Source organism: Myotis brandtii, unplaced genomic scaffold (assembly GCF_000412655.1).
Source record: "Myotis brandtii unplaced genomic scaffold, ASM41265v1 scaffold165, whole genome shotgun sequence".
NCBI lineage: Eukaryota > Metazoa > Chordata > Mammalia > Chiroptera > Vespertilionidae > Myotis > Myotis brandtii.
The window spans coordinates 3727861-3737844 of NW_005356042.1; the positions used below are offsets into that span (position 1 = coordinate 3727861).

At 61.1% G+C, this 9984-nt stretch overlaps 1 protein-coding gene across 1 annotated transcript in view; it reads right to left on the reverse strand.

Moving 5' to 3' along the window:
* Positions 1–9609, reverse strand: part of CDH15 (cadherin 15, type 1, M-cadherin (myotubule)) — a 17244-nt gene extending 7635 nt beyond the window's left edge. The window contains exons 1-4 of the mRNA XM_005862676.2: positions 9418–9609; positions 1887–2045; positions 1518–1673; positions 408–552 (exon numbers count right to left, since the gene is read on the reverse strand). Coding sequence (XP_005862738.1) covers positions 408–552; positions 1518–1673; positions 1887–2045; positions 9418–9459 — 502 coding nt within the window. The 5' untranslated portion in view covers positions 9460–9609. The remainder of the gene's footprint in view (positions 1–407; positions 553–1517; positions 1674–1886; positions 2046–9417) is intronic.
* Between the last annotated feature and the right edge of the window lie 375 nt (positions 9610–9984).

A 9984-nucleotide genomic window follows, 5' to 3' on the forward strand; every position in this document is an offset into this window, starting at 1 on the left:
ACTGGGGATGTGCCCGCAACCAAGGTACAAGCCCTTGACCGGAATCGAACCTGGGACCCTTCAGTCCGCAGGCCGACGCTCTATCCACTGAGCCAAACCGGTTAGAGCCGAAGTTCATTTTAAAATAGTTAATTTTATGTTATGTGAATTTCACCTCAATTTAAAAGAAGCAGCAGCAGCCAGAGCTTTGCCATCCATGAATCCTCTCAATGCATTTTGGAAGACTTGGGGGTTTGAAATGAATATTGAAATAGGAAGTGACTTGAGGAAATTCCATCAGTACTGGAAACTGTTTACTTATTTTTAGAATCTTTTAGGACCTCTGACATTCCTGCTAAAGGGAAATCCTGGGCTTCTGACCTACCCAGAGCCCCTCCACGGCAGACCCCCCCCCCCCCCCCCCGCACCTGGCACAGCACCCTCCAGCACCTGGCCGGTGAACACCTCCTGCCGGAAGACAGGCCTGTTGTCGTTCTGATCCACAACCACAATCTCCAGGTCCGTGGGCTCCTCCAGGGTGGATCCTCCCAGGTCCAGAGCAAAGGCCCTTAGCTAGTCAACAGAGAGCAAGGACTGGCACTGTGAGCCCCACATTTCCGTGGCTCCCACAAGGGCCACGCAGAAGGGACGGCACGTGCAGACTTTGTGTTCTGCTGGAAACACCAACTTAAACAAATGAGAAACGGCCCAGGGGTGGGGCTTGTGCTGCAGCAAATGGATCTTCCCCTGAAGAGGCCACTGCTCTCTCCTAGCAGCCAGGGCGACCCCTGCCTCCCCTCTTGCCTTGGCCACCAGGAAGCTCCCAGCCCAGGGGCTAGCATGTTTCAGGTGGGCCGGAAGCAATGCTCTCACTAGCAGTCCTGGTCTCTCTCCCTTTTTCTATACAGTTTGGCTCCTCCTGTGCACATGAAATTTGTAATTAAACCACCTTTTATCCTCTCGGAGCACGGCCATGACGTAACTCCCAGGGAAAGACGTCCCTCTACTGGCTTTCCGTGTGGGGAACAGTCTGAAGGAAGATTCACGGCACGTGAGGCACAGGCAGAGGCCCCTCCCCCAGGCAGAGGCCCCTCCCCCAGGCAGAGGCCCCTCCCCCAGGCAGGTTCCGAACGACAGACCGGGATGGGGCCGGGTGGTCACTCTGCAGGGACTCAGAGGAGCGCCTGGCTCCCCTCCTCACCCTCTTGCTTACGTGGCTCCTGTCTCCCTCTCCACTGCCTTTCTCTCAGATCTCACAGCCTCAACCCTCCCAAGGCTCTGTGGTGCCTTCCCCTGGGCGCCACCCCCGTGGGTCAAGAGGCACCTGCCAGTGGGATTTGGCAAAACTGTGGGATTCTTCCAACATCCCGTCCCCACCAAATGCAGCGGGTGTGGGAGAGCTGGCTCTGGGTGACAGGGCGTCACCAGTATGGGGAGGTGCTTCCTTGCTGCAGGCTGCCCGGTCCTCCCGGAGGGACCAAGCCGCCAGTTAAGGACGCCAATCTTGCTGGAGAAGTGATCTGGCCTAAGGTGCGCACCCGGAAGCGGTCGGTCTTCTCCCGGTCCAGCAGGGCGTTCAGGAACACCTTCCCTGTGAACTTGTCAATGGAGAACACGCCCCGGGGCTCCTCGTCCACGCCGGGCCCCTGGATGCTGTAGATGACGCTGCCCAGCTGCTGCTTGTCAGACTTGATCTGCCAGGGCAGGACATGGGCTGGGGGAGGGGCCCCAGGGTGGGGTCCCCTCCCTCTTCACAGCCTTGGCTCCTGCTCCCCCCCCCCCCCCCCCCGCTGGGGTGGGCAGCTCAGCCTGTGGCCCCGATGGCATTCCCAGCATAAAGCACACGGCTTCGGGGACCCACTGGGGACAACCACCCCTGCTCTGCCCACTCTCGCCCCTCCCCTCACCTGCACCAGTGGGTAGGGGAGGCGCTTGTAGTTCTCGGACACACTGATGGGGGGGATGACCCAGGCTCTGCGCACGCGGCCAGGCGAGGGCGCCCGGTGCCAGGGGAACAGGGTGCCGGGCCTCCTCAGCCCGGGAACCCCCAATGAGAGGTCCAGGCCCTGCAACAAAGACACACACAGCCGTCACACAGCTCGTACCCCAGGGAGCCTGGGGAGCAGGCTGAGAGCTACTCTCCCACCGGTGGTGGCGGTGGGCAAGTGAACTCCCCTCCCTGGAAGGCAAGGAGCACCTTGCCCCACATCAAAACCCTGAGCTCAGGACCCTGGGAGGCCCCAGCAGCCACAACCCCAAGCCCAGGGCCCCAAAGCTCAGCGTCTGTCTCTAGCCCTCTCCTGGGAGCCTTGGAACCTCGGTCCGGGAGTTATCACAGGCCTCGGATGACTGAGGGGAGCTGACCATGCTGTACCCCCACCGTATCTTCCTGAGGGCCAGGCACCTCCCCCCAACGTGGCCCAGGGGAGACTCGGGCGCCAGGGCCGGGGAGGCATGGTAGACTGGGGAGGGGGGAGAACCTGGGGCTGGGAGAGGAGGGCTGGGAGGGAGGCAAGTGATGAGTAATGGCAACAGCTGGCCCAGCTGGGAGGCCCTTGTTGTGAAGAATGTGGATCAGGGGGTGGAGGGTAGGCAAGAGAGCAGGTGCCAGGGGCCCTCCTGCGCCCTCCACATGGTGGATCTGTCCGAGGAGGAGGTGTGGGGGCTCCTGGCTGCAGGCTGGGGCAATGGGAGGTGCCACGGGGCCGTCCCAGGCCTCCTCACAGCTTGGAACCTTGAGGATTGGTTGAGGTCGACCTGACTAAGGCTTTTGTCAGAAGAGGCCCAGCGACAGGAAGGGGCCAGCTGAGGGCCAGGGCGCCCCGCCATTCTGGGCTGGCTTTCTCCAGACCTGTGGAACCAAGTGCCACTTTCACCCCTTGGTTCCTGGCACCTGGGGACCCTCGGACATGCTCCTCCCTCCCAATCCACACGTCCAGGGGACTAGGATGCCCTGTGTGCCATGCTGCCACTCAAGTCCCAGTGCCCAGTCTGGGGGGCGGCAGAGGGGGTTGAGGCACAGGTGGTAGCCGTGCTCCCCCCACTCTGCCCCGGGGTGGGGGGCATGCAGACAGGGTCCCAGGTCCTGCCCCATGGTGAGGTGGTCACCACCTGTTGAACTCTGGGATCAAAACCAGGTGGGCCAGCATAGGGAGGGGCCCAAATGCTCCTCAGACCCACTGCCCGCTGTCTGCCCCAGAGACAGCCCCACCCTACCGCTCAGATGGGGAAACTGAGGCTCAAGAGAAAGTCCCATCCTGTGAGTCAAGGGCAGAGCTGGCAGCAGCCCCACACACCGCATTCCTCAGAACGGCCCTGGCTTACACATGAGGTCTCTACACCGGCTCCTCAGCCCGGTGCTGGCTGGCTTGAGTATGGACTCCGGAGTGGAAGTGCCGGGGACCCCTCATGCTCCCCAAATTGTGGGTGAGGCTGACGCTGGAGCAGCTCTTGGATAGGCCAGGCCATGGGAGGGTGCGTTTCTTACATTCTCCTGCAGCCAAACCCAGCTGGGCCCCAGCAGGTGCCTGGACCCCCTACCCCCACCACAGGCCTGGGAGATGTCTGCCCCCACCCAGGGTTTCTAGGCTCCCAGGCCCTTCTGAGGGGGGCTCTCTTCTAGTCGGGGCAGACCAGGTGGCTCCCACAGCCCCTCCAAGCCCTGCAAGGCCCCCCACCAGCTGCTTGATCCTGCTGACTTCGCTTTCTCTTCCTCCCAGCCATGCAGTCTGTGGAGGGACAGCATGGGAGGGGGTGGGCTGGTGGCCTCAAGGGAGTAGGGGGCAGTGTTTGGTGAGGGAGGGGTGCTTAGGAGCGGGGCAGGGGCAGAAGGCTGCTGGGCTGTGTAATCCTCTTGTCTTCAATCCTCATCGCCTGCCTCCCCCTCCCCGGCTTCTGCCCAGGGCTTGTTCCCCCCAGCCCAGGGCCGGGCACAGTGGGTCCTCAGGCACTTTGCTGACAGAATGGCAGTAACATCCAAACTAAAGCCAACCTCCCCGGTGGCCCTAGGCCAGTGATGGCAAACCTTTTGAGCTCGGCGTGTCAGCATTTTGAAAAACCCTAACTTAACTCTGGTGCCGTGTCACATATAGAAATTTTTTGATATTTGCAACCATAGTAAAACAAAGACTTATATTTCTGATATTTATTTTATATATTTAAATGCCATTTAACAAAGAAAAATCAACCAAAAAAATGAGTTCGCGTGTCACCTCTGACACGCGTGTCATAGGTTCGCCATCACTGCTCTAGGCGTCTCCTCAGTTTTGGAGTCCTCCTCCCTCTGCCTCATCTAAACTGCCAGCAGCCGGTCCCCTTCGGAGCCTGGAGTCCAGGCAGCAGAAACCCGGTTTGCAGAAGGAACCGGGCGGCTGGCCAGGCTCTGAGCTCCCTGCAGCCGGACAGATGGCAGCGCTGGCCCCTGAGCCTCCGGGGGCTGCTGCCAGAACCACCCAAGCACAAGCCACTTCCAGGTTGGCGTGGTTTCCCACCACGTGGAGACCTGCCTGCCTGCGTCACCGTGCTGGTGGGGACAGCGTATGTTTTCTGAGCATCTGAGGGGAGCACCAAGCTCGAGCCCCCCTTGTCCCTTTCCTTTCTTCCCCTCCCTCCTCCCCAGACCCTCTCTCAGCCCCCACAGTCCCTAGGAATGGCGGTGATCACCTCATTTCATGGCTCCCCAGAGGCTGAGTCCCCATTTGCTCGAGGCCAGAGCGCAGCAGAGCCGGGAGCCGCAGGGAACCTCGCTCAGGAGCAGGCTCTGAAAGGAGCCCAGTGTTTACGTGGCGCCCTCCCGGCCCTGCCTTCAGCATGGGGCGGGGGTGGGACCGGGGCTGGGCACAGTCCACAGGCGCTCCTTTCCGCAGGCTCCTAGCGGGACCCTGGGGGACACACACAGCCCCGTCTAGCTGTGGCCACATCTGGGACGGCCCCTACCCCCCAGCCCACCACAGCCTCTGTCTGCCCCCTTCCTGCCAGGGCCTCTCTGACACTCCAGGATGCCCACCAGCTGGGTGTGGGGCCAGTGCAGAGGAGGCAGAGCCTGGGAATCCTGGGTCCTAGTCTGTCTGGGCTCAAGTTCATGAGGTCAGCAGAAGCCACAGCGCCCTGGCACGGCCGCTCACCCAGATCAGAGGCTGCGGTGGGGGTGGCTGCGCTGACTTCCGGACGCAGGAGCACTTCTCAGTGTGTCCTTTGTCCTCCCACACCCCCTCCCAATCGATGTGCTGGCTGGGGGACCGTGGAACAGTCACATGGACAAAGCCAGCTCACACAGACCCCCAGACACAGGCAACAGTGTTGAGTGACGTGCTCACATATGCCACCCATCTTGCTGTCTCCCATGCCAAGCCCAATGACACCCCATGTTCACTCTTGACCTGCCTTTAACCAAGAACCCGAGAGAACACTCTGGAAGCCCTAGAGACACCAAGGCTATTGCTCCTCACTGGGGTCCACCCCAGCACTGGCACCCAACCCAAGGGCTGCCAAGTAATGAAGCTCCCACTGTGCAGAGCCCTTGCTATGACCAGGCTGCGTGGTGAGCGCCTCACAAACACTCCTGCAGCGGCCAGAATGGTGCCACCCAACCCAGACCCTGCCAGGGCACTGGGCCTGTGAGCAGCTGGCCACCTCCTGTCCCAATGCTTCTCTGGCTTCAGGGAAGTTCCCATCCCATAGGATTGGTGATTCGACTCCTCCCTGGTCAGACAACACAGGCCACACTGTGGGGCAGAGACACGTAGCAAAGGCCAGGGGTCCAAAAGCTGACTAATCAAGTCACAGTGTGTGTGTGTGTGTGTGTGTGTGTGTGTGTGTGTGTGTGTGTGTGTAGATAGGGATGCCATGAGTATCCCCCAGGCCTACTGAGTTAGGACACCCAGTAGTCACAAAGCTCATGTGATTCTTGGAAACACGGGGGAAATTGGGCAGCACTGAGCTGAAAGGTGGGACTTCAGGGTCACACAGCCCCACAGGCAAGTCCCTCCGCATCTCGGGGGCTGTGTGTGGGGCGACCCAGAGCCTGTGGTGAGCGCTGGGTGAGGAGATCACTGCCAACATCAATTCCGTTCAGAAGCAATGAGACTGCTCGCCAGAGGCCTCTCGCCCTTTGCCTGTGTCCGTCCCGCCTGCGGGCCTGGGGCAGCCCCAAGGGCTCTGCTTCTCTCCATCAGCCCAGGCGGGTTCAAAACCAGGAATTATAAGCAAGGCCCCTCTCTCCGGAGCCTGGGAAGAAAGCTGGGCATGTGGCTGGATGCTCACCACCCTAGGCAAAGGCTGGGTGGAAAGTGAGGAGACACCCGCCCCCTTCCCCTCCTGGCACTGGGGCTTCCGGTGGCCCCTGGTGAATGGGAGCAGGGGACCTGGGCTTGGGCAGGATATTTGCTGACTGGGGTCCAGCCCCCTGAGTCCTGTCCACAGCTGTATGTCTTGGTTGGATAAAAGGGAGCAAACATTTTCTATTCCACCCCCTCCTGGTGCAGTTGGGCAAACCTGAGAAAACGTGGATGCAACAGCAGCTTGAGGAGGGTCTCTGGGTGCAGGGACATCCCTCCAACACTGCCTAGGCCAGCGGTTCTCAACCTGTGGGTCGAATGACCCTTTCACAGGGGTCGTCTAAGACCATCGGAAAACACATATATAATTACATATTGCTTTTGTGATTAATCACTATGCTTTAATTATGTTCAATTTGTAACAATGAAATTGGGGGTCACCACAACATGAGGTCGCGGCATTAGGAAGGTTGAGAACCACTGGCCTAGGCCCTGGGTTTCTCAGATTCAAAGAACCAGGCAGGAGGCCTGTAGCCTGAAGGAGCCTGGGCTGTGGGGGAGGCCGGGTGCCATGGAGGTCAAGAATCCCTGCTCTGGACTCCCCACAAGCCTGAGCCCCTAACCCCAGGCTGGAATCCAGGCCACCCCATTCCTGGATGGCCTGGCAAGCATCAGGCATGCCAGGAATGGGCCCAGCTGTCGGCCTGGCCCCGAGCACCCCTGAGCTCCCCTCCAGCTGCTGCAGGCTTTAGGGAAGGAATGAGGATGGTCAGGCAAAGGGCCGTGGGAAAAGCAGCCGTTTCCTCTGCCTGTTCCCGCTGCTGTGACAAACTGCCACTGCGCCATCCAGCATCCAGCTCCCCTTGGAGAGCCACTCCCCAACTGTCACCCTAAAGCAGGGGTCCTCAAACTATGGCCCTCGGGCCACATGCAAATACAAATATTGTATTTGTTCCCGTTTTGGTTTTTTACTTCAAAATAAGATATGTGCAGTGTGCATAGGAATTTGTTCATAGTTTTTTTTTAAACTATAGTCCGGCCCTCCAACGGTCTGAGGGACAGTGAACTGGCCCCCTGTTTAAAAAGTTTGAGGACCCCTGCCCTAAAGAGTGTCTGACAGCCCCACCCTGCACTGGAAGGATGAGCGTCTGCTGTGGGTGCCATCTTGTTCTAGGCACTTTCCCCCTTTGCCCCTGGGGGGTCTTCACACTTTGCAAAGCCCCCAGCAGTGTGGGGGGAGCCTCTTTCTTCCAGAAACCATGTGGCTCACTGGCCAGACACAGGCTCGGGGTGCCTCCCCGCAGGGCATGGACCTGTCCTGAATCATTGCTGCTACCCCAATCCCTCTGCCACTCCCAGGGTAAGCTCAGCTATTGGAGCTGCTGTGGGCAGAGGATGGGGTGACAAACGTCGGTTCTGAAAATATACACGCTAAGCTCCCTGGTTGAGATTTTTAGGGGACCCAAGCAGGGGAGGGGCGTGCCTCAGCCAAGGCAAAGGATCTGCCCAGCCTGGTCTCCAGGACCCTCACCCCCACCCAGGGGCCCACCCCAGAGAGCCCTGCAGGGCCTGAGGCCGACCTGCCTTGGGGGCTCATGGAGGTGGAGGAGAGTGTCCAAGGGCAGCCACAGAACCCGTGTGGCTGGACGGAGAGGACTAAAGTCCGAAAGCTAAGCTGCGCAGGGGAAGGGCGGGCTGGTCCCCTCCTTCCCCTGACAATGGAACTAATTTAAGCCTCTGTGTCCAGGAACTTGAGCAGCCGGGCCCCCATTGGCGGGCCCCTCACCCCCACCTGAATCCCAGCTGTCTGGGGAGAGGCATTCTGTAGTACCCTTGGGGGAGGGGCAAGGAATCTGAGAGGTTTCTACTCCCCTCCCCTCCGGCAGAGTGGAAGGTGGACATCCCCCGACCCAGAGGAGCGGGTCTGCAGGAATGTGCCTGCGATGATATGATGCTATGACATCCGGTGAGGTGCTGGGGCAGAAATGCTGTTCCTAGGTCCAGTGGGGAGGGAGTGGAAGGTGTTGAGGCATCTGGGCCCCACAGCGGGTGGTCTCCCAGCAGAGGGCTGGAAGGGCAGAGGCCTTGCTGGGCTTAGGTGATCACCGCTGAGGCCTAGGCATAGGGACACTGTCTGGGGTGGGGGGGGGGGGGGGGGAGGGCCTAAAGGCGGGGGGGGAGATAGTTGGAGCCCTGTGCCCTGAGGGGCCAGCTGCTGTGGAGGGTCGGGCTGGCAGGCACCTGGTCAGCTGCCAGGGCTGAAATCTGAGCTGGCCAGCCGGATAGCGAGTCTGTGGGAATTAGGGACCGCAGGAAGCCCCTGAGGTGGGTGCTGGGAAGCCCGCCTCTCATCAGCACCCCATGCTGCTTAATGGGCCTGGAACTGTAACAGCAACAATAATTCTACCACTGCCCGGCCCTGGCCCCTGGCCTTTGGCCTGTGACCTGGCTCAGCCCAGTCTCTGAAGGCAGGAGGCCATTGAGGTCACGCTCCCTTCTCAGGCACAGCCTAGCGCCGGCCCAGCAGCCGAGGGCATGAGGAGATGTGGCCCTACTCAGGGGCGCCCATGGTGGGGAGGAAGGGGGCAGTCTGTGCTTCCTTCTGCCTAGCCTGCTCCCATGGTGGGGCGCTGGAGGACCAGCAGGGATGTGCAGGGTCGTGGGCTTTGTGCTGGGGCCGGGCTTCCCTGGGCACAGGGTACTCCCAAGGGAGAGTGAGTTCCTGGAGGGTGGAGCTGCAGCTGTTCCTGCTGGCAGGGCTCATGGAGAGGGGCTCAGACTTCCCCCAAACCTCAGCAGGGTCCCGACAAAAATCTGGCCTCCCAGCTCCTCCAGCTGGGGTGCTCCTGCTGCTCCGCCCTCGCCCTGTCCTCCACCACAAGGCTGACTACCCCAGGGCCGAGGGGCACACTCAAAGGGAGGGGCTGCCTGCTAGGTGGCCGCCTGGCAGTCCCCCAGCTTGGCTCCCCGTCCAGGCGGAGGCATTTACTCTGGCATCTGGACCCCCCTCACTCCCGGGGCCAGCAGAGCCTCACCCAGGACCCTCAGCTCACAGGCCCACAAAGGCAGCCAGGGCCAGCAGTCCCGGGTGACCCAGCGCCCTACTCTAAGACTGCCGGGCAGTGCAGGGAGGCAGGGACCCCGTGCAGCGCCTATGTCTTACCTGGGCCAGCAGCCCGAGGGCGAAGAGGAGCACGGTGTCCATGGGCGACAGGCCGGCCGAGTGTCCAGTCCGCCTGCGGGCAGAGCTGCGCCTCCCGCTCAGACAGAACCCACTAAGTGACAGCACAAGTGCGTGGTGGAGGGGCAGAGTGAGTGACTGCACGTGGGCGGGGCGGGGCCTGGTGCTGAATGACAGCACAAGTGTGCAGGCTGGGGATCTAGTGAGTGACAGCACGTGTGGTGGGGCGGGACGGGGGCGGGGTCTGGGCCTGAGTGACAGCGCAAGTGTGCGGGCAGGGCTGGGGCGGGGCCAAGTGAGTGATAGCCTGTGTGCTGGGTGGGGTGGGGGCCGGCCAGGACTGAGTATGGGGAGGGGACTTGGGCTGAGTGACAGCACGTGTGCAGGGCGAGGCCTGGGCTGAGTGACTGCACTTTGCTGGGCTAGAGAGCTGGGTCAAGAATGAGTGACAGCACTGTGTGGGCAAGGTCTGGCGCTGAGAGACAGCATTGCAGGGGATTGGGTCGGGGTGGGGGGGTTCAGTGGGGGTGGGGTGACCAGGGCCTGAGT